The 24,578-nt window shown below is 41.8% G+C and overlaps 1 protein-coding gene and 1 pseudogene across 24 annotated transcripts in view; both read right to left on the reverse strand.

Annotated features, from left to right (window-relative positions):
• Positions 1 to 24,578, reverse strand: part of FOXP2 (forkhead box P2) — a 437,363-nt gene that overhangs the window by 119,041 nt on the left and 293,744 nt on the right. For 17 of the 24 annotated variants that reach the window (XM_073619859.1, XM_073619860.1, XM_073619857.1 and 14 more), the window contains 4 exons: positions 20,910 to 21,047; positions 9,316 to 9,567; positions 2,141 to 2,297; positions 961 to 1,174 (listed from right to left, as the gene is read on the reverse strand). In XM_073619859.1, coding sequence (XP_073475960.1) covers positions 961 to 1,174; positions 2,141 to 2,297; positions 9,316 to 9,567; positions 20,910 to 21,047 — 761 coding nt within the window. The remainder of the gene's footprint in view (positions 1 to 960; positions 1,175 to 2,140; positions 2,298 to 9,315; positions 9,568 to 20,909; positions 21,048 to 24,578) is intronic. The other 7 variants (XM_073619866.1, XM_073619872.1, XM_073619877.1 and 4 more) reach the window with 4 other exon arrangements.
• Positions 12,984 to 13,102, reverse strand: LOC141135163 (5S ribosomal RNA; annotated as a pseudogene).

Consider the following 24,578-nt stretch of genomic DNA (forward strand, 5'->3'; position numbering starts at 1 on the left):
AGGTAATTGTGCAATAAGACCTTCACGTGGGCATAGTAAAGCGTACACCCATGCGAGGACTGTATTTTGCCATACAGGGATGCACAGGTGTTCCGTGCAGACAATCCAATTAATTTGATTTGGGACGCAACGGCTGTACGGACACAGCCACGGGTCCCAATTTGACCGACATGTGGGAGCACAGTCCTGAATACACACTATATGCGTTCGGTGCGGCTCACAGCTATAGATTATCTAATATATATATATATATATATATATATATATATATATATATATATATATATATATATATATATATATATAATTTGTTCGGGAGGAAATTTTGTACTTTTGAAGATGTAAATGACTTGATCCACCAAAACAAGTAAAAAATGGATCAATCCCATGACGTATTGACTAATTTCACAGATTACTTAACCCCTTCCTGCCGCAGCCTGCTGACCCTTTAAGAGCTTATAGATGGCGGGAGGTGGAAGGAAGGTTAAACAGCAGGGTTGCAATAGCAAAATTATTTTAGCACACTACAAAAGTATATATTTCTTCTAATAGAAAATCAACAGCTTTGGTTTGATGTTATTAGTTGTCAGTCAATGAAGTCTAAATTTACACCTCTGTGTTTTAGTTTGTTGCATTTAAAGAAAATCCTGCTTCTTGCATTTCTGGTGCAGTTTCTAGCAAAACCCATCTTCCATTAGGTAGGGATTAACTCTATTACATGTGAAATGCATCTAAAACACATTGCACTGAAACTGCATTATATGAAAAACACGAAGGTGTAAATGTATACATCACCACTTCCTTATGGAAGTAAAAAGGTAAACCTGTCTTTAGCAATGCAAGTTCTAGTACAAACACCATATAACAATAACAACACATGTGACTGTACAATAACAGGCATTAATTACATTAACAGGCAGGATAAATTAGAATACATTAGTCTTCCACTGCTATATTTACCTGTCTCGTCTTGAATTTAGAACTGAAGACTGTCCATTCACTAAGGAATGATGAGTTATTGGTGGCGATGCTTTGGAAGTGGTGGAGGAGGTAGTAGAAGAGGAATTGTTAGTAGTGAGGTCTAGCCCCCCATGTTTAATGCCATTGTCTTCCATACTGTGAACTCCAGTAACCTCTTTCCACAACTGCTGAATCTCCGCAGGGCTTAAACCAGCTATAAAATAAAGTATTGTCTTAGGAATATAAACGTTTTTTTAAAAAAACAAACTGCATTTTATGAAAAGATCTACACCAACAAAAATGGTCCACATCCTACCATTTGTCATTGAAAACAATAAACGTTAAACTTATTTATATATGTCAGCTGTAAATTTGGGTTGGTTTGGCATTTACTTAGTACACATATATGCATGTATGTGTGGGAGGAGTCATGTAAAGCTGAGACACTAAATTCCTTGACAGTCTAGGGTACATCATTGGGGCCCTATTCCTTCTTATGAAAGCAATGATACCTGATTAAAATCCAGCTCTGCTCAAACTTTTATTTAATATTTTTGGATAAAGTGTGGAAGGGTAAGGACCTAAGCCAGGTTTATATTACTGTCTGTGACTAGGTTGAGGCGATTTCTATTTGCATCTTTATATTAATGAGAACTGGAAGTGAAGATGATATGTCTAATAACAATTCAGACAGCAATCAAAGTACTTTTTGTTAGCACCTCTGTCAATGTGCTACTTCTAATTACTTTAATTACTTGTGCATCCCATTCATTGGCCAAGAACTTCAGCTATCCATTGGGTTGATTTACTAAATGCAAATAGACTGTCCACTTTGCAAGTGCAGTTGCACTTATTTTCTATTTTTATTTTCTATTTTCGTATTATCTGCTAACTAAGCTTTAAAGACCAGATTCAACAAATATTTTAAAAAATTATGCTTCCTGGAAAATTCTGATACCTTAATGGTGCCACGCTGTATGTTTTCTACTTACCTTATTTTTAATATATTTGCCAACATAGAGTATTATTTACTTAGAGTACCTCATTAATAGCCTTGAATCGTTGTGTATTAACATATTAACATAGTACCATGTTTCCAATCATATGAACAATTTACTTTTGCCCTTGTCCCAAACTAGAGAACAGCAAATATCATGCCTGAATTATGCAGCCATATTACCTTGTGGTAGGGACTGGACTGGAAGAGCTGACTGGCTTGGCGGGATGGAAATAAGTCCCTGCCGTTGAAGATTGAGTAGATGTTGTTGTTGCTGCAGTTGCTGCATTTGAAGAAGCTGCTGCTGGAAGACAAGCTGTTGGGCCGCTAGCTGTTGCTGCTAACAAAAAAAGGATTAATAATCAAACATGTAACACCTGAGCAATTCAAACTCATCAACTGATGGAGAAAATCACAAAATTAAAAGCTAAGTATGGGGTTGGAAAAAAAAATGAACAAACATCTATACTTACCGAGGTGGATTCAGCATCGATTCAATGCTGCATGTCTTTTGCTGGTTCTGCAGCCAGAGCTGAGCAATCAAACACTGCTGATTGCTTAGTTCTCCCTTCTGCTCTGAGAGGAGAATGGTGACTTTCAGTCACTGTCTTTCTGCTCTGCCCCTCCAGTGCTCACTGGAGCGCCAGGCTGTGCAGGGGGCAGGAGCAGCGGGCTCAGTCACCCAGTGTCTTGCTGAGAGTCTGAGCCTACTGCCGGGCTGGAACCTGAACCGGAATTAAAGTCTGGATCTTCCCAAATCCTGGACCGGCGGAGTCACTGGGTCACAAGAGTGCATAACTAATTGCACTCCTATAATCCATAGGAAAAGTGGGGACAAAGTAGCTTTGGCCATACTTCTCCTTAAAGTGCAGGTTCACCTTTACAGAAAATCTCTAAGGTGAACTTACACTGGACCTCCTTCCCATCACACGTCACCCCACTAACCTGGAGTCTGGCGATCACCCGTTCTGACAGATCGTATAGCCGCTTTACCCGGTCCAGGGATTTGAAATTCCTGCGGCTTTCTCTCCTCTTCGCCTGCGGTGACAGAACAGGCTACCCACGTTCTGATTGGTCGGCACCACCAATATGACTGCGCCGACCAATTAGAATGCTCCTATACGTACCTCCTTAAGAGATACGTTGAGGAAATTAAGTTGAGGGGATTTCTAAGCCCCGGACCAGTGAGGTGGCTATACGAGGTCTCCTAGCGGGTCATCGCGGGCTCCAGGTCAGCGGGACTGGGGGGGGATGAGGAGGTGGCCAATGTAAGTTCACCTTACAGATTTTTCTGTAAAAGTGAACTTACACTGTAAGTTACTTTCAGATAAAGAGAGCATTTAACCAGTGATTACAGGCAGATGGAGTTATAGGAAAATTTAGATTTTTCTAGATCTTGGCCTCACTACTCTACACCTCCCAACAACCTTTTTCCACCTCCAACAATCTGTATCAGTTTTTTAATTTGATGGGTAGCCTCCGAGACCAATAAGAAGGCACAGGAAAGAATAGGGTATAGCCAAGCATGAATATTTTAGGGAAAGCCAAGATTTGGATATATCTTCAGCTGCCTTTATGTCTGGATATATTGATGTTGATGTGTCATACACTGAAAGTTTATGGATTGGTTTTGTCAGATGTTCAGCTTCAATTGCATGGATTTGAAAAAATAAAATACAAATAACAAACATTTATTATACTTAGTTCTATGTAATAAAGGTTCCATATGCTACAAAAGTACATAATATAAATGTTACGTCTGAGAAAATATAGATTGGAGTTAAAACGTGTAATTTATAACCTTCAGTGATCTATATAAACACATTGACATAAGGTAACTGCTTCTAAATGCAGATGTGTCTTTCAAAGTATACAAGTGTAAGCTACAGCTGCCCAAGAATGTAGTCTCCAGTGATACATTAGTAAATTGGGATGTAGCTTTTATTCCAATGTTCTCTTAGCTCTTTCTTTTCTCTTGTTTGGAATGCATTATACCAGCTCTAGATTCAAGACAGAGAATTACCCTATTAGAAAAAGTATAACTTCCAATTTTGTGAGGCATTACAAGACAAACCAGAGTTCTTGGGACTCCAGAGAATATAAGATAGCAGTCACACTTCACAAAGAGACAAGCTGCTGTAGAAGACCTTTCCTTTTTAGTTTGGGGAAAAGAGAAACTTCTGATGCACTCACTGGAAAACAGACTGCATAATGGAGCAAGTCATGTGGATTGCCCAAAGCCTCAAGAGAAATAAGGGAACAATTTCTATGCTGTAGTTGATGCCTGTCTGAAATTCTATTCACAAATCCAAACAGAAACAAAACCTCAGGAGGTCAGGACTGTTTCCTGTAGGTTTGCATAATGGGCAGCTTAAAGACAATGTCTACAATACCTGCTGATCAATTTAACTACTTCAACATGTTATATTTGCATTATGTTTATATTTGATGCATTCTACCGACAAGTGCAGGGAAGGCCTGAGAAACTAGCTTGTCAGCATGATTTATGAGCACATCAAACTGTAACTTTCTATTCGCCAGTCCAAATCTCCAGTAGCAGTTCATTAATCAGGGGCCCATGACTTTGAAATTTATGCTCAGCCATTTTTGAACAATAAGCCAACTTTGCATGCTTCTTGAACTGTATCATACAGAAAAAAAAAATCTTTCATTATATTTCACCAATTTTATAGCTGGGCGACAAAGTGATTTTTTTTCCAAAGAGAATCTTAGTATAGTACAGCATACAGCTAAATAAATTATATAGAAACATTCTGTGTCATTTAGCTCCCTGCTTAACATTATTATTATTATTTTAAGATTTACATGTAAAGAAAGGCTTTTAACTACAGACATGAGATTTTAAGCAACTTAAAGTGTGACTAAGGCACTAAAGTTCTGGATGTAGTGAAGAGGGATTAGAACATCTGTGAGATCGTTACTGCTGTATGTGCCCCAGCTGGGGAGATTTTCCCTCAAGATTCGTCCTGTTTTGCATTATCACTGAAAGTGAAAGAAAATCCTGAGTTGTTTCCAAAACAGGAAAAGAGGGGGAAACCTTCCAATAGGGACACTAGTTCTAGCGACCCTGGTGACTACCAGGGATTCTCTGACTTCCTGCTTTGGCTAAGGGACAGTGAGTGAAGCCAACAGGACACAAATGGCAAAAAATTACATTGGCCACAACCCTCCCTTACTGTACCCAACATGAAAGTGTCTTTGAAGTGTCTTTGGAACAAGATTGCAAAGACTGAGATTTGCCCCTTGATGGTACTCAGAGCCAAATATTGATTTAAGACCGATTGTAAAAAGGTTATGATTCTTCCCACTGAGTATTTCCTGGGTTAAAAACATATTTCCTTGCACTGGGTAAAATATGCCTTTCATATGCGATAGAAGAACTTGAGGGGGTAGACTTACTAACATTTACCAGCATGGAAATTTAAAAAACAAAACAAAAAAACAAAACAAAAATAGGCTTCAACAGCCATGTTGCTGTTAAAGCCAGCAACTATGCAACAGGGTGTTAAACTGGTCCATAGGATAGAACAGGGATCCTCAAACTACGGCCCTCCAGCTGTTGCGGAACTACACATCCCATGAGGCATTGTAAAACTCTGACATTCACAGACATTACTAGGCATGATGGGAATTGTAGTTCCTGAACAACTGGAGGGCCATAGTTTGAAGACCCCTGGGATAGAATATCTGATCGATCTGGAAGCCCAAAGGTTGTCTACCAGCAGTTTGATCAGGTTGGAGTATTTCATCCACTTGGCCCAGTTTTGAACTATAAGGATCTTTGCAGTGTCCTCCAGCTCAATCTTGGGGTAGTCTGCCTGCCAATCATCCATGTATGGAATGTGAACTGGGTATAAGGCTGGAGCATGAAGTTCTGTTCAGGTTAAAATCCTTTCTACTTCTCTTGTCACAACAAGATTTCTAGGATCCTCCCTGATGGTTAATGTAGACCATCCTTCAAATCTAAGATGGGGGGAAAACCCCTTTTGGTTTGTGAACTGTGAAAACCCAAAAAACTTTTCTGCTGTTGGAACTACAGTGATAACTCCTTGATTCAAAAGATCTGAAGAGCAGCATGGAGGTTTGCTAGTCTAAGTGCCGGTTCACACAGGGGCGGCACGACTTGCAGGTCGCCTCGCTGAGGCGACCTGCAAACGACTTCTGAGGCGACTTGCAAAACGACTTCTGTATAGAAGTCTATGCAAGTCGCCCCAAGTCGCCCCCAAAGTAGTACAGGAACCTTTTTCTAAGTCGGAGCGACTTGCGTCGCTCCTATTAGAACGGTTCCGTAGCACAGAACGGGAGGCGACTTGTCAGGCGACTAGGTCGCCTGACAAGTCGCCCCTATGTGAACCGGCACTAAGGAGACACAGGCAGATTGGAAAACATGAAGTGGGGAGAAGTCAGAGTACAAAACTCTAGCTTATAGCCTCTGGAAACCACATCTCATACTCAGCATTCAAGAAACTTTCTTATCAGGTGTCTGCAATGGCCAACACACTCCCCCTCACTTTTATGACAGACAGGAATTGTTTTTAGGTTTAGGATATTTAAAGTCCAGGGTTTAGTCTTGGAGATGGAAGCCTGAACGTAATAAAAGGATCTATTTTTGGCCTATAGAACAAGGGGAAGTTTTGCCAAGCCTGATGCTTAGGTGTCTTCTGCTGGGGCAAATGAGTACTTTTTCCCCCCGTGACATCTTTTTTGAGGGTGTCCAAAGTACCTCCAAAGAGATGTTTACCCTCAAAAAGCATGTGCATATTCACTGAAAGCAAACTCATTTGGGAAATAAGATGGGCGATTTCAACTAACTAGTTTACACAATAATGTAAGGTTTTCAGATCTAAGTGATCTACAAATAAAAGACCAGTATGAATAGAAGCTAGATCCTTTGACATAAGTTTAGTTAATTTCCCTAAGGTTTAACAGACCAACACCATGGCCACAACAGGCTGTAATGCAGGGCCTGCTAGAAAATATGATTTGGAAAGAGTTTCTAAATGCTTGTTAATGGGATCATTAAACCCTGGGGCATCCTCAACAGGAATGGTCAGTGGGACACCATTGGATCAACAGTGGAAATAAACCACTTCTTGATAAAGCCTCCTCAAATTGATATTCTTTTGTAAAATGCTTGGGAGGTGCAAAAATTTTATCAGGAGCTTTCCACAGAATGTGTTACAGAACGTTTGGGGCATCTCAGGAATCTTAGACTAGAAACAGCAGAAGTTCATCTTTAGGCTGGGTTCACATTATTGCGAATTCGATGCGGCTTTCCCCGCATCCAATTCGCATAGCAGGAGATTGTGACTGGCTCTCTATGAAGCCGGTTCACACATCTCAAGGAGCGGCTCTGGTGCGAAAATGTACAGGAGTCCTGTGTGTCTTTTGGTCTGTTTCAGGTCTGAATTAAGCCAAAGGTTCGGGCTGAAATCGGACCTGAACCGGTGAATGGAGACGCACTGGACCCCTTGCTGTGAGCCGCTCTGTGCTCTAGTATGAACCCAGAATTAAGAAAAAATAATAAACGCATATATTTTTGCAGGGAAAAAAATGTGCATTTATTTTTTTTCTGATGAGCCCGCAGAGCATTGCACTCAAGATCAGTAGATTGTGGGTGGAACTGTTGGCTGATAGTAAACTGGGGAGGCCCGATACAAAGGACGGATTCCTTTGTGCTTGGGATTGACAAGTAGCTAAAGGTGACCAGGTCACCGTAGGCAGCAGCAAGTTCTTCCTGAGGTGGAACGGAGCCCTGTTTAAGAATAGGAGCAATGGCAGGAAGATGTAACCTCACACTGGAAGGCCAGAACAGAGCACAGAGTGCATAAGCACAAAGTTCAAGCTAGTGATGCAGCACTCAATTCCTTATTTTTTACTCCTTTCTTTGGAGATCAACAGAAAAAAGGGGTATTAATGGCACCTAATGGTTCCAGTAAATAAAGTAGCTCCTCATGCAGGTTGGTAATTTTTTTTTTGCTGCCAGTGTCTAAATCTTCCTGTAGGTGGTAGTATAATCTAATGTCTCTGAATACTGTACCCTTTAATGAGAAATATATATTGTTTTATTTTCCCCAGCACCCCCCCCCCCCCACTACAGAAACCATATACTGAATACAGCCTCCTTTCCACAACAGTCATATAATACAGTTTTATTCCCCAGAAGCCCTCCCTTTTACCAACAATAGCCATATACAGTGCTTTCCCACATCATTCTCCACCGACAGTAGCTGAATACAGTTGTCTCTATGCAAGCAGCTTCAACGATTTCTCTGATTACTACTTTGCCTTACCATGGCTGGGCATAAAAGTAATTATGTACAACACTGCCCCTCACGGATCTACAGGCCAGCCAGGCAAATGGAACACGCTGTTAGAATGTAGGACGTACTGTATCTTCACCTGCACTTTGTCTTATGTGTTTGGACCATAAGCCATGGCATAAGCCACAGGGAAATTTTGGTACTGTTTAATGGCATTTGGACCCAGTGTTCAGGACTTTAAACACTTTTGGGAAGATATCCTGGAAACACGGGAATTTTTACAGTCACCATGTAGATCCGGTGACCAAAGTTTGTTTAGTTTTGCTGTAGAGTTTTTCCAATAACTGCTAAGGCAGAAATGGTGTGTAGTACTTCACAACATTCAGACTCTATAATATTAGTGAATTTGGAATTGTTTGCAACTGGTTATTGTCATCTATTACAGAATGCATTCTTTTTATGCAAATTTCAGAAGAATACCATGGCAGGAAAGGATGACATGACAGGCGCTTTCAGTGCAAATGTTTAAATGTTTGTCTCTCACCTTTTTAAGATAAAGAAGAAAGTGAACAACCTAATATGATATGATGCAGTGGTGAGAATGCTTACTTTTTAAAATTTAGATTCAACATACCCAAATATTTTTAGATGGGATTTTAGAATGGGTTTCTTCTTTCCTAGATTAAAGACAAAGCTCTACAAATTTTCCTTTAGCATATTGTATATTGTTTACTCTCCCTGTTTGGAGTGTCTGTTGTTGGTTTGGCAAAGTACTTTTCAAACGAAAAATTTTAATAAAATCGAGACAAATCAAATGCTATACAAAGGAAGATGGTCCTCATGAACAAAAGTGTCTCTAGAAATAACTAACATTACCTATAAAAAACATATCCCTGCTTTCTTTCTCCCTTTCTGCAACACTAAATGGTTAAGGAAGGAAACAAAAACAGTTCTTCTTTTAGATACTTTCATGCTTTAGACCCAAAATGACTAAGATTATATAATGCTCATTCACAAAAAACATGTAAGTAGATTTGGATGTAATATATATTAGTCATTAGTGATCTTACAAACCTCTTTTGCTTGCTTTCCTGGGTGTGGCTGTGGTGGTGGTTGCTGTTGCTGTGTTTGTTGTTGCTGCTGCTGTTGTTGCTGTTGCTGCTGTTGTTGCTGCTGCTGCTGCTGCTGCTGCTGCTGCTGTTGTTGTTGTTGCTGTTGTTGCTGCTGTTGCTGCTGCTGCTGTTGCTGCTGCAAAAGCTGAAGATGTAACTGCTCTTGCTGTTTCTTGTAAAATTCTTGCAGTTGTTGCTGAATAAACCATTTTGACTTTAATAAATAAAGGCAAATGTTGCATACATTACAAAACCTATGTGTTGCTACTCTGAACAGGGTGTTGAATTATCCTTAATAATGATCTGAATTATAAAAAAAATACTGTAAAATACCTGTCTCCAATGTTGCTTACACATTTATGCATATAATGCATGCAAATTACAGCCAAGTTATCAATTATCAAGTGACATAAAACATGAACAAGCCAGTAAAAGCCTGGGGCCAAAGACAATTCACTGCTTCACTAATTTTCTACTGTCAAGCTATCACATCCAAAAAGCACACTGTCACTGTCAACAAAACAACAATACCTTGTAGGTGGGCAAAATATGCTAGAAACCAAACAAAAGTTTGGTAAAAATATGTATATTCATGTAAATATCTGTTGATATTTATCAGTAGTCCCGCTTGGCATTAATGAGGAAACTGTAATTAAATCTAGTTTTAGTAGTAGTAGTAGTATTTCATGTGTTACATTGTATAATTTTGATACTAAAAATCTGTTTTTCTCAACCTCTTGTCAGTCACAGGGCCCTTGAAAATATGATTTTTATAACAGCTTACAGGTAAAATCCTTTTCTTGGAGTACATCACGGGACACAGAGCACCATGTGGGTTATAGGCCACCTTCAGGTGATGGACTCTGGCACACCCTAAACAGTTGCCTCCCTATATAACCCCTCCCATACCAGGAGCACCTCAGTTTTTGTAGCAAAGCAATATACATATACCCCAGAAAAAGAGGGGAGGGACCTTTGTGTCCCGTGATGTACGCCAAGAAATAGATTTTACATGTAAGCTGTTATAAAAATCCTATTTTCTTTATCGTACATCATGGGGCACAAAGCACCATAGTAATTACTATGTGGGACGTCCCACAACCCGTAGGATGCCCCCAGACTTGAGGACCTATACTGCTGCCTGCAGCACACTGCGCCCAAAGGCGACATCCTCATGCCTTTTTACATCCGTCTGATAAAATCTGATGAATGTTTGGACTGCAGACCAATTGCGGCCTTGCAGATCTGAGCCATGGAGGCTTGGTGATGCAATGCCCAAGAAGCACTAACTGCTCTAGTAGAGTGCACTTTGACATAAAAAGGTGACATCTTACCTTTTAACCATTAGTCCTGAATTATAACTTGCCAAATCCATTAAGAAATAGTGGATTTCGACACTGCCTGTCCCTTCCTAGGACCCTCTGGCAGCACAATACGACATCAGTCTTTCGGATCTGAGCAGTCGTCTTCAAATAGACCTTAACCACTCCCACTACATCAAGACAATGCAGTGAGTTCTCTACCTAGAATATGGTTTTGGAGAAAAACGACGGTAGGACAATATCTGGGTTTAGGTGAAAAACCTAAAACCACCTTAGGTAGAAAACTTGGATGAGGACCAAACACAAACCTGTACACTTGAATAATTAAATATGGCTCTTTTACAGGAAAGAGCAGCCAACTCCGATACCCTTTTTACAGAGGATATAGCAACCCAAAACACTAATTTCCTTGTCCGAAGGACCAAGGGAGTATGCTGTAACGATTCAAAAGAACTGTTTTTGCAACACCGACAAAAAACTAAGTTCAAGTCCCAAGGGTCCAAAGGTGATCTAACTGGCGTAATAAGCCACATTACCCCTTGTATAAAAACTCTGGACCAAAGAATACGAAGCAATCGGTCTTTGAAATAAGACAGATAAAGCCGAGACCCGGCCCTTAATAGTACTCAAGGTCAGCTTTATTTGTACTTGTAGAAAAAACAAGAACTCTACCTATGTTAAATTTCCGAGGGTGCCACCCTTGGATTCACACCAGGAAACATAAGCCCTCCAGACCCTATAATATATGACTCTGGAAGCCGGCTTCATCAATGAAGGTAGAAATCACTGACCTGGAGAGACTACGTCTTTTCAGAATATGGGCTTCAATAGCCAAGCTGTCAAACCTAGAGTTTGTAAGGTAGGATGGAATATCGCCCCCCCGTGAGAGTAGGTCTGGATCCAGTGGAAGGGTCCATGGGTCCCTCACCGCCATCTTTATGATATCTGCATGCCAGGACCTTCTGGGCCATGCTGGGGCTACAAGAATTACCGACTTTCTTTCCAGCTTGATCCTGCAAAGAAGCCGTGGCAGCAACTGAATAGGGAAAAAACCTAAATCAGTGAAAACTGACCCCATGGGGGTCACCACGCATCTGTCTTGCATGCGAGTGGGTCCCTTGTCCTTGACATAAAGTTGAACCTGGATGCCAAAAGATCTCTCTGGGATCCCCCATCCTTGGTATATAGCCAGAAAGATGTCGGAGTGAAGGGACCACTCCCCCAGGAACAACTGCTGGCGACTCAAGTAGTCCGCCTGCCAATTCACTATTCCTGGAATGAAGACTGCCGATAGGCAAGGAGCATCATTTTCCGCCCAAGCTAGAATATGGTCCACCACTCTCTGAGCTGCGTGACCCTTAGTACCCCCTTGGCAACTGATATAGGCCACAGCTGTGGCATTGTCGGACTGGATCCTGACAGGAAAATCCCGTAACCTGAATGTCCAGGGCTTCAGAGCCAGACGCGCTGCCAGAATCTCTAGGATGTTGATGGGCAAGGCTCTTTTGGTTCTGGACCACTGTTCCTGGACAGTTGTCTTTTTCCAGTACTGCTCCCCAACCTGAAATGTTGGCATCTGTCGTTACCACTTTCCAGGTAACTGGTATGAAGGATCTTTCCTTCTTCACATTCCTGAATACAGACCAACTGAGGCTCTAGGACACCTCTGTTGACAGCCGCATTGGCAAATCTAGAGCTTGGACCCTTTTGTTCCAAGCAGACAGGATACTGTTTTGCAACAGTCTCAAATGGAACTGGGCATAGGGAACTGCTTCAAATGAAGCCACCATTTTTCCTAACAACCTCATGCAAAGACGAACGGAGGGCATCTCTCTTCAACCTGACCATCTGCACCAGTTCTCTTATAGCGTTTAACTTTGCCTGAGGCAAAAAAAAAAAAAAAAAACACCTTTTTCTGGGCTATGTCTATGATCAGACCCAAGTACTCCAGCCTTTTTAGTGGTTTTAAGGAAGACTTCTCTAGGTTGAGAATCCAACCTAGACTTTTTAAGTATTTGGTTGTATTGCGCACACCTTGCGCCAAGCAGGCCACCGACCGGTCTATTAGCAATAGATCGTCCAGGTATGCCAGGACTGTTATGCCCTGCGCCCTTAGCCTGGCTAGAGGTGAAGCCAGAACCTTTATAACTACCCGGGGGTACTGTAGCCAACCCGAAGGGCAAGGCTACAAATTGAAAATGGTGCTGTTCTACCTCAAACCGCAAAAACATTTGGTGCGCGGGAAATATAGGAACATGCAGATATGCATCGCTGATGTCGATAGACGCCAGAAGTTCTCGTCCTAAGAAGCCTATGGCACCTGGTAATTTTAGGCGGTCTCCCATCCAGGTACTAACCAGGCCCGACCCTGCTTAGCCTCTGAGATAAGACCAGATCGGGCGCTTTCAGGGTGATGTGGCCGTAGGCTGTAGGATAGAAAGCACTGACCTGATCGACTCCATGCAAAAAGAGCAGACCTTCAGGAATTGATGCAGATCTTTGAGATCTAGAATGGGTCTGACATCTCCATTCGGTTGTGGTACCGTAAAGAGGTTTGAATAGAACCCCTCTTCTGTGGGGATTTGCATGATTACCCCTTGAGCTAGTAATCGGTCTAGTGCCTGAAATAGAGATCGCCTTTTCCCTGGATCTTTGGGAACATTTGACCTTAGAAAAATGAGGCGGTGAAACTCTCGAAACTCTAGTTTGTAACCTAGAGTTATTGTGGTGACAACCCAACCCATCTGTCCTGAATTACCTCCTGCCAGAATTCTGAGAACTGCAGAAGTCTCCCCCCCCCCCCCGCCCTGGCGAGTGAGGGTGCTCCTTCATAATCAGGTTTTAGAATTCTGTTTTGCAGGTTTCTGTCCCCAGGTACCTGTGCCTGACCCTGAGGCTTTCCTCTAGACTGATGGCAGAGGCCGTCGCGACTGCCTAGAGGCAGATGCCCTTGGCCCCAGAGAAAGAGCCCACTTAAATGAAGCGCGTTTATTCCTTCTTTTGACTTTGGATGTATTTGTCCAAATCATCCCCAAATAGCTGATCCCCATGAAAAGGAAAACCAGTCAAGAGCCTTTTGCATGGAGGAACCCCCCGCATGTGTACTAGCACAAGTGTAAGGCAAGACGCCTGGTGAATAGAATCCTTAATGGCGTCAACAACAAAACATAATGCTCTTGGCAGCTCGGCCAAGTCCCGCACCTGTTGCACAGAAACCTCCCTAAGGGCCTGTCTAAACTGGTCCTTCAGGGACTGACAGATGCCTATCGCAGCGACTGCCGGCTGAGTAACTGCACCTGTCAAAGAAAAAGATTATTTTAACAGGAATTCCAATCTTTTATTTGTTGGATCCCTAAGCATTTAAGCACTGTCTACTGGACAAGTTAGACTTTTATTGACACTGGATATAGCAGCGTCAACTGCTGGTACATTTCCATCTTTTGGTAAATTTCCAGTAATGCATGGACGGGAAATGCATGCAAAGTCTGCGGTGGTTTTAAGGAACCCAAAGAACAAATGGGACTTTCGGCTGACTCAGTCAAGGACAGCTTGAAGGTGGAACAAACCATCTCTGTAAGAGATTGCACCAGCAATTTCACAGATTGCGAGGCTGAAAAAGGTTCTTCGCCTGTTGATTCCTCCGAAGAGGAGTCATTTGATTGCCTTTCCTTCTGATCCCCTGAGGGTAATACCTCATCCTCCACCCACTGCTCCCTAGATAAAGAGTTCGAGGTGGGGGAGGGGGATCTACCGCGCTTCTTCTCCCTTTGGATGGAATATGCAATTAAAGCCGCTAGTCTCTCCTCTAGCTCCAACAGGGCGTAGGAAAAGGCATCTTCAGTCACATAAACGGGCTGAGATGCCAGCAGCAGCTGCAACACCCACTGGTCCCAGTAGCTAAACCTGGCTAGTCATTTCTGGTATTTCAGAAGATGACAATGTGGAGGCATAACTAGAATCCTCAGTGCCTGGGGGTGATGCTTTGGTTACCACCTTTGAGGTGTTTACACTGGCCTTTTTGGGAGGCACAGACCTAAGCACAAAAGCAGAGGTACTAAGTAATTGCACTACTTGTTGAACTATAGTCTGGCAATATAATGCTGCTAATAAAAGTTCAGCCTGGTGCTGAGTAAAATGTGTTTCCTCATTTTGGAATCCCTGCAGGCAGCGCCTTATGTGCCCCCACCGCTCCTGTGTCCAGTGCGTTTAACAGCCGTACTCTCCAGCTCTGAGGAAAGTCTGCTTTCTGGACTCGGCCTCCCCTGCGCCTGCTCCGTGTGTCCTCGTGGACGCTAAGTCCCACACACGGCGCCGCACCTAGGTCATGCCCCCTCCGTTTGTCACCCGCCCCCCTTGTGTTTTAAATTACAAACTGTTCACACACGCGCGTGGGCGGCATCCGGGTCTGTCAAACAACAGACCCAGCAAGAGGGGAGGAGAGGCAAGCCTACTTACTTGAGCAGTATGGGGAAACCAAATAGCGCTATGGAAAGCCGCCGCACCCCCTGCGAGTGGGGGGGTGGGGGTGGAGGGGGAGTACAAACTACTGTTGTATCTCCCAGCCCCTTAGTCCCTCCAGGGGGAAGAAGGCCAGTATTGGCAAATCTTTTCCTGTATGAGGAATCCCCCCCCGAGAAGTGCTGCCGGCTGAGCCCACACATGTGCTGTGACACTGAGCTGAACTGAGAGACAATGTACTTAGGTATGTGCATTTACTCCCTCTAGTGGAGACTTAAGACATAACAACATTTTACCCAAGGAAGAAAAACCCTAGGTGGACTTTTTACAGTTCCTAGGCTTCTTTACCTTACCTTATCCTCACCGCAGGATTTCTGCTATTATCAGACAGATCCAACCTTCACCCATCACAGCGGGCTGCGTTTAGTAAACCTTCAAGGACCGGGTCCCTTTTAATTGGTTTTCCACTCCCTTGGACTTGTATAGCACCCCGCCAGGAAAAACGTTCGGTAATGTGAGCATGACCAAAGCTCTGGGTCCCGGGGTCCAGCCCTGCAAAGAGAGGCGTTGCAGGCAAAACCTTGTTCTTCCTATACGAGCCCCGGGTATCATCCACTTTGGCCTCAGTGCGAAAGTGGATGATCCCTCCAGCGGAGCTCTTCAGAGCACATCTTCACTCGTGACCAACACCTTAGACACTGGCGAAAAAACTGAGGTGCTCCCGGTACGGGAGGGGTTATACAGGGAGGCAACTTCCTGTTTAGGGTGTGCCAGTGTCCATCACCTGAAGGTGGCCTATAACCCACATAGTAATTACTATGGTGCTCTGTGGCCCGTGATGTACGATAAAGAAAAGTATTTTCAGTCTCGAGGCACCCCAGTCTAAAGCTTGGTTCATGTTACTGCGTGTAGGGAATGCACCCAAAATCGCCCACTTTCCTGACATGTAAACAAACACGCTGCTCTTTAGCAGGCATGTCATTCATTTGTATGGCACCCTTGAGCATTGGCAAACGGGGAGCATTTTTGCACACTCCGAGCTATGTGGCGCTATTTTTAAAATGGTCCTGCATTTCTGTGGGTAAGGCAGCCCATTGAAATAAATGGGCTGCCCTACACACAGCCACAGAGGTGCACCAAAGAGGTTGTTCACACATGAGGTTGGGGGATGCTAAAACCACGTGGTTAAGCAGCATTTTTACCCCCAAACTGCTCCCCCTTATGCTGCAGAGGTAGCAACCAGAGTCACACACATGCTATGTTCAAAGCAGGAAGCATACCCCCCGGTGAATGGGACCACTCTGCAAATGCCCTGCAGCTGCGTGCATTGCATGCATTTGTGGCATGGTGGTCCTGCACTTAGGAGATTAAAACAGGCAGCGAAGAAGCACCATATCTCCTCTTCACTGTCTGTCAAATGCTGCTGAAAAGCTATCCAAGCATGGATTGTTTTTTAGAGGAGCAGCAGTCCTTGCTGCTATTATGAACAAGCCTTAAAAAGGCCGTTTTGACCATACAGGATTGGGGTCAATAATAAAAGTAACATACATACATACATATACACACACGCATATGCATATAAACATACAAACACATACATACCTAAATCCACATACACACAATATACATACACACATATCTCCTTTTTAAAAACTGCAGTATTGTACCTGTACCCGCACTGCTGGGTACTGCACTGTAGGAGGGGGTGGAGCAGAGCAAGACTCAGGAAAACTCCTCCCCCTTCCTCTGCTCTGCATGCTACTGTTCTGATCAAACTCCCACTGTGTACAGTTGTACATGATGTACAGTTTGGCAGAACAGTGGGGGCTTGATCACAGGCTCTCTCAACCAGAACGCCGTGGCACTCCTCAAAAACTCAGACAGCACCCCAGTGTGTCACAGGACCCAGGACACAGGAGTTGAGAAAGACTGCTATAAATAGTGACCGTTTTCCAGTCCAGACCTATTGCATAATATATATTGGATGATAGAAATGGTACATTAAAGTACCAACACAAGCATTTTTGCTTGTTCTATCAGCAATAATCAGTTCTTTAAATGTTTAATTCTGACATGTACAGTACATCCACTAGAAACAAATGACAGATAATTTCTCCAGAAGAAGTTGTGTTGTCTACCTATGTTTTCTGAATCAACTAAAAACCAAAAGCCATATGGCCATGAATAGATAACTTTAGGACTAATATCACCATATCAGATAAGGAAGTGAAAAAAATCTGAACTATGTCCGATATCGAATAAGGATCTGCAGCTGGAGAGAAGTTGCAAATGTCATAACTGAATATTTACAGTGCCTTGAAAAAGTATTCAGACCCCTTGAAATTTTCCACATTTTGTCATGTTACAACCAAAAACGTAAATGTATTTTATTGGGCTTTTATGTGATAGACCAACACAAAGTGCACATAATTGTGAAGTGGAAGGAAAATGATAAATGGTTTTCAAAATTTTCTACAAATAAATATCTTAAAAGTGTGGCATACATTTGTATTCAGCCCCCATTACTCTGATACCCCTAACTAAAATTTAGTGGAACCAATTGCCTTCAGAAGTCACCTAATTACTAAATAGAGTCCACCTATGTGTAATTTATATCTCAGTATAAATACAGCTGTTCTCTGAAGCCCTCAGAGGTTTGTTAGAGAACATTAGTGAACAAACAGCATCATGAAGGCCAAGAAGCACACCAGACAGGTCAGGGATAAAGTCATGGAGAAGTTTAAAGCAGGGTTAGGTTATAAAAAAATATTCCAAGCTTTGAACATCTCACAGAGCACTGTTAAATCTATCATCCGAAAATGTAAAGAGTATGACACAACTGCAAACCTACCAAGACATGGATGGCCACCTAAACTGACAGGCCAGGCAAGGTGGGCATTAATCAGAGAAGCAGCCAAGAAGCCAATGGTATCTCTGGAGGAGCTGCAGAGATTCACAGCTCAGGTGAGAGAATCTGTCCACAGGACAACTATTAGTTGTGCACTCCACAAATCTGACCTTTATGGAAGAGTGGCAAGAAAGCCATTGTTGAAAAGCAATAAGAAGTTTTCAGTTTGCAAGAAGCCATGTGGGGGACACGGAAAACATGTGGAAAAAGGTGCACTGGTCAGGTGAGACCAAAATTGAACTTTTTGGCCTAAAAGCAAAACGCTATGTGTGGGCAGAAAACTAACACTGCACATCACCCTGAACACACCATCCCCACTGTGAAACATGGTGGTGGCAGCATTATGTTATGAGAATGCTTTTCTTCAGCAGGTACAGGGAAGATGGTCAGAGGTGATGGAAAGATGGATGGAGCCAAATATAAAATACATTTACCTTTTTGGTTGTAACATGACAAAATGTGGAAAACATCAAGGGGTATGAATACTTTTTCAAGGCACTGTAACTATGCGGTAGCATACACTGCTATAACCTTGGCAAATGTGTCAATGTTTCAAGCCACTGAATTCATAAAGTATGTACAAAGAAAGGTGCTTCTAAGTGCAGTATTCCAGCGATTTTAATGTAACACAACGGTTAAAAACACTTACAAAATGCGATCATGGCAAAAAAAATCTAGGGCATAGATCCAGTGTGTTTCTATCTGACAAAAGGTGCTGGAACCTTTCTGCCATAGAGATGTCACCAGGTACAGACTCTATAAATCACATTTTTTAGATTTGGCATGGTACTCTGTCAAGTGTCCTTGCTTTCCACGGTGGTTCCGGAAGTGCGGAAGACATCTTGCTCCCATGGACCTTTTATTCCTGCATCTGTTAGTCAGCACAGAGACATGGAATAATATACCAGGAGCTCCAAACTTGTTGATGAGCCTGATTTACTACTACATTCTGGAAGTGTTTTTAACCATTGTGTTACATTAAAATCACTGGACTACTGCACTTAGAAGCACCTTTCTTTGTACATCTTTTATTCCCCAGAGCCTGCTTCTCTCTTCAAAGTGCTGCTCTAGTGCCCCATACAGCTCTCACTTTGGATGACCCCATGAAATTAGAGCTCCTTGAGGACCCTTTTAGCAAAAGCACTCCTGTCCTTTATTCTTAAATTCATGAAGTGATGAATTATGGCAATATAAAACTTATTTTCCAAAATACTAGTCATAAACCTAGATTCATAAACCTACATACAGGATCTCCAAGTTTGGTTCACGGCTATCGTAGCAAAAAAGCAGCAGGCCTGAACCATTTTCTATCCTATTTTCTGCCTGACAGAAAAATGTATTATAGACCCATTGGTGACCCACTTGAATCCCCCCAATCAGCTGTTTTACCTGGGTTTTCTAAGTACCCCTTATGCCGCGTACACACGAGTGGATTTCTTGTCGGAAAAAGATATGACGGCTTTTCCGACGGGATTTCGCTCAAGTTTACCTTGCATACACACGGTCACGCAATAGTTCACTGAAATTATGACTGTCAAGAACGCGGTGACGTACAACACTACGACGAGCCGAGAAAATTAAGTTCAAAGCTTCCGAGCATGCGTAGGGATTTTGCGCGTCGAAATTGCCACAGACGACACAGACGATCGCATTTTCGGATAGGAATTTTTCCCGACCGAAAAATTGAGAACATGCTCTCAATCTTTTGCTGGCTGGAATTCGGCCAGCAAAAGTCCAATGGAGCATACACACGGTTGCATTTTCCAACGAAAAACTCTCATCGGTCTTTTGCGGGCCAAAATTCCAATCTTGTGTACGCGGCATTAGGGCTCATTGACTTCTTTCTGCTGCCCTCTGAAATCACTGGCTGTCTACAAACTATACCACCAGAATTTAGAAGCAGTGAATTTCTCAAAGGTAGGCTTTCCACATGCATTGTTAGATGCTGGTAGCCATGGCAAAATTTGGCAGCTCTGGCTAAATAGCTGAGCAGCAGGAGGCTTGAGTGGGACAAACCTAATGACCAGCAATGGGGAAATTGGGGCAAGCATAGGGGGTTTCGAGTTTGTAAAACTCTTGAAACTCTTATGGCTTAATCTACATAACCCAAGTGAACAGAATAAAATTAAGTAACAATAGGCAGGCAACACCTTGACTTAGATGCTGAAGCATTGCAAATATGTTACACTTTATAATGTGGGGACAAAAAAGTGCAAATCAGAATTATTTTGTACTACATATCAAAATTAATTTGGGCCTGAATATTCGGGACACATGCAAGCAGAGCTCAGGAGATCCAAAACATCCCATTCCTGTTAATTGCAATAGCAAATAACTGTTTGGTTTAATAGTGGCAGGACAAATACTGTATATACATTTTTTTTATTTGTCACAAATACACCCTCCCCGTAATCTGATTACAGGGAAAAATCGACTGACTTGTAGTTTAACCACTTGACTTTTTACTGCATATAAATTCACTCCTCATAAATCTTTGCCACAACACTTTTCTTTAACATAAAAAAAACAGATCTATTATGTTTCCACCTAATACAAAGGACTGGAAATTTTTCCCATTTGCCTTCACCTAACTATGACTAAAACAAGCAGTAACGTGTTATATATCATAAAACAACAATCTTCTGCAACTCACTTTGACACTTTGTATGCTTTGACAAGTCTAGAAATGTAATGTTCTGTTTCAGATGACAATGTAAACAATCACCTGACAGCGTATTATTTTTCTGTGTGTGATATACACTGCTATAAAAGGTGAAGATGAGATAAACATGACAGAGAGCTTATGCAATCCTAACATTCAAACACCCAGGAAAAAATTAACTGTTGAGGGAAGGTAACCAACATTACCTGCTGTAACATAACGGCTTGCTGCTGCTGGAGAAGTGCCTGGAGCTGCTGTGGAGACAGTACTTGCTGCTGAAGTATCTGTTGCATCTGCTGAGGGGTGATCACCTGGGGAGTCATCATGGCCACTGAAACAGGCACCTGCCATAAAGGAAAAGAAACAGCACAGCTAAGCTGAGTTGAAAGGCATTGATTGCTTATGGCTGCAATGATTTCATTGACATTGATTATACTCTTCGCTGCTGCACTGCTCAGCTTCAGTGTATGTATATGTCATGTTCCGACATGAGGATACTTATTCTACATAATTATTAGAGAGAGCAGTTTAAAAAAGGTTGCAAAGTGTATTCATTTTTTTAGACTGTCTCAATAATACTTCAAAAGCTGAGCAGGAGACCTTAACCCTCCTGTACTGCTTAACTACAGGGCAAACTGCCTATTTGTAAGTAGGAAACAACTACTATAGAAATATTATTTACAAGATCTAACCACAAGGCAACATGTAAATATATGTAAGCTCTAACAAGCAGGGCCCTCCGATTCCTCCTTTATTGAATTGTATTGTAAGTGTACTGTCTGCCCTAACACTGTAAACTGTTGGCACTATATACATCTTGTATAATAATAATATTATGAACAAAAGAGTGAACAGGATTGGCTTGATTCATTAACCACTTCAGCCCCGGAAGGATTTGCCCCCTTCCTGATCAGAGCACTTTTTGCGATTCGGCACTCCGTTGCTTTAACTGCCAATTGCGCAGTCGTGCGACGTTGTATCCAAACAAAATTGATGTCCTTTTTTTCCCCACAAATAGAGCTTTCTTTTGGTGGCATATGATCGCCTCTGCGGTTTTTATTTTTTGCGCTATAAACAAAAAACAGTGACAATTTTGAAAAAAGTGAAATTTTTTTACTTTTTGCTATAATAAATATCCCCCCAAAAAATATAAAAAAACTATTTTTTTTCCTCAGTTTAAGCCAATATATATTCTTCTACATATTTTTGGTAAAAAAAAAAAAAAATCATCACAATAAGTGTATATTGATTGGTTTGCACAATATTTATAGCGTCTACAAAATAGGGGATAGTTTTATGGCATTTTTATTATTGTTTTTTTTATTAGTAATGGCAGCGATCTGCAATTTTTATTATGACTATGACATTATGGCGGACACATCGGACACTTCTGACACTATTTTGGGACAAATGTCATTATACAGCTATCAGTGCTATAAAAATGTACTGATTACTGTGTAAATGACACTGGCAGTGAAAGGGTTAGCCACTAGGGGGCGATGAAGGGGTAAAGTGTGTCCTTGGGAGTGATGGGCTTCAACACACGACAGCGATCACTGCTCCTGATGACAGGGAGCAGTGATCTCTGTCATGACACTAGGCAGAACAGGGAAATGCTTTGTTTACAAAGCCATCTCCCCGTTCTACCTCTCTGTGACACTATCATGGGCATCCGGCGGACATCGAGTCCGCGGGACCCACGGTCACGAAGAACGCGGCGCACGTGTGCCCGCAGTGCCACTTCTTAAAAGGGACGTACCTGTATGCCCTCTCGCCCACTCGTGCCATTCTGCCGATGTATATCGTTGTGAATCGGTTGGGAAGTGGTTAAAGAACTGACATTTTCAGGCATTTTTACCGCCATAAATGTTTCTGTTGCAAACACCTGATTCATAAAACTTTTCACGAGGTGAGCAAATGAAATGTTGGGTTTTTCATTTGTCCACTGGTCTAGCAGCTGTTTCAAGTTATAGGAGCATTGTTAGAATTAAAGTATAACTAAAGGCATGTTTACCATTTTCATCAGTGAAAGTAGAGGAAAATCCCGAATTTTGGGTTGATACTAGAACAAGAGTTGAGGGGAACCTTCCAAAGAGGACATTAGTTCTGATGACCTTGGTGCCAACCACTAATTCCCCCAATTTAACTTCCTGTTTTGGCTATGGAACAGGAAGTGAAGGGTAATCAACCAAAGGGACACAAATGACAAAAAAAGGACAGGGATCATAACCCACCCTTACCCTATCCAAAATGAAAAAAAAATGTATTTCTACTTTAAAATAGACATGGTGATTGATTTCTGTACAATTCCTTTACAAAAAATAAACCAGAATGACAACCCTCTCAAAACACGAGTGGGCCTCATATGGAGGTCACCTAGCTTATAACCAGCTTGGAGTAGACAGCTTGGGAAAATCAGATTGGAGTAGGGTACAGATTTCATTTTTATGAAAAAAAAAAAAAGATGATCAGACTTTTAGGTGAGGGAATCATTTTCTAAAAAGGTTTTATGCTGTAGGTTAATGGGAAGAGAATCTGAATGAACCCATTATTCAAACAGAGTAAGGGCCACCAATGTAGGTAAGTTGGTAGCACACACCCACCGAACACACTGGGGCTGCCAAAAAAGCACAGTGCCCCTTGACATTTCAATGAATAATTCAAGGGGTACAGTTTTTTTTTTTTAGGGACCCCCCCAAAAGGAATTTGGGTGGGTATTACAATGATGGGAAGAGATGTGTCTAAGTGATAGCCTGGGGAGGAGCTTGTAATGACCCATCAATGTGAAAGAGGGTGGTCTCTTTCTGTGACAGATTATGAGTAAGACTTGGAATTGGGCATGGGGGGACTCAAAAACAGGGCTGAGGGTTTGGTTCACACATATTTTCCTTTTATCAAATCTCCTTAGCATATATTACAAAATGATGCACAATCAGGCAGCACATGCTTAGGGAGAGCTCACCATATAATGTTAGGAACCACAATAATCAGAAACTATATCAGCACTAGAATGAATATTTTAATAATAGACATTTTGATTAACTGTATTGGCCATATAATCTGTAATCTACAGATGTAGAAGTCACATTTTTAAATGGGCTTTATATGTTTATGTCCAAATGCATTAATTACTACAACAATATACTTAGATGAAAAGGCAACTTTCATTTAGTAGCAGCAACAGTTTTTGGAACCCTAGTGTGGGTCTACTGCTAAGCTCTCAAGAGTCCACTTTGTGCCATACTAGCTGCCTCAGACTTTCGTGCTCATTACTTCAGGTACTAAAATTCCCCCCATCGCTGCTCAGCTTTAATACTATAAATATCACTGACCACAGAGATACTCAAAAGGCTTTACAAATGTCTACACATAAAGATTGTTATAGTGCTATGAATGTATTTCAGAAAATAATATTTTTAAAGCTGAAAAAATATCTGAATAACAATGTTATTTGTTGAAGCAAAAAAAAAGGGGGTTCTCGGTGTGAACCAAATAGTCCATGCGGGCTGTGGCAGAAACTCACTAAAATGAATAATTGCCACATTTATTAACTACAGTGCATTTATAAACATTCATCAAATCACAGACAAGCAATTTAATTACCACATAAAGCATGGATACTACATAAAGCAAATGGCTAAACTATATCCTAACGATCAAGTAACTAAGGCTTTCTGATAATATAAATATTTGGTTAAAAAGCACAGAAGATTTTTTTTTATCTAAAGTTGCATAAGGATATGCATAAAGCAGAAAAAAATGCAAGCGACATAAATCTCTTCAACACATTTACAAAATAAACTATATTCACATTTAAAACCTGCACTATACATTGATCCGAGGATAAAAGTGTTAAAGACATAGCTAACATTTGC

This window comes from Aquarana catesbeiana, linkage group LG03, assembly GCF_042186555.1.
Source record: "Aquarana catesbeiana isolate 2022-GZ linkage group LG03, ASM4218655v1, whole genome shotgun sequence".
NCBI classification, from domain to species: Eukaryota; Metazoa; Chordata; class Amphibia; order Anura; family Ranidae; genus Aquarana; species Aquarana catesbeiana.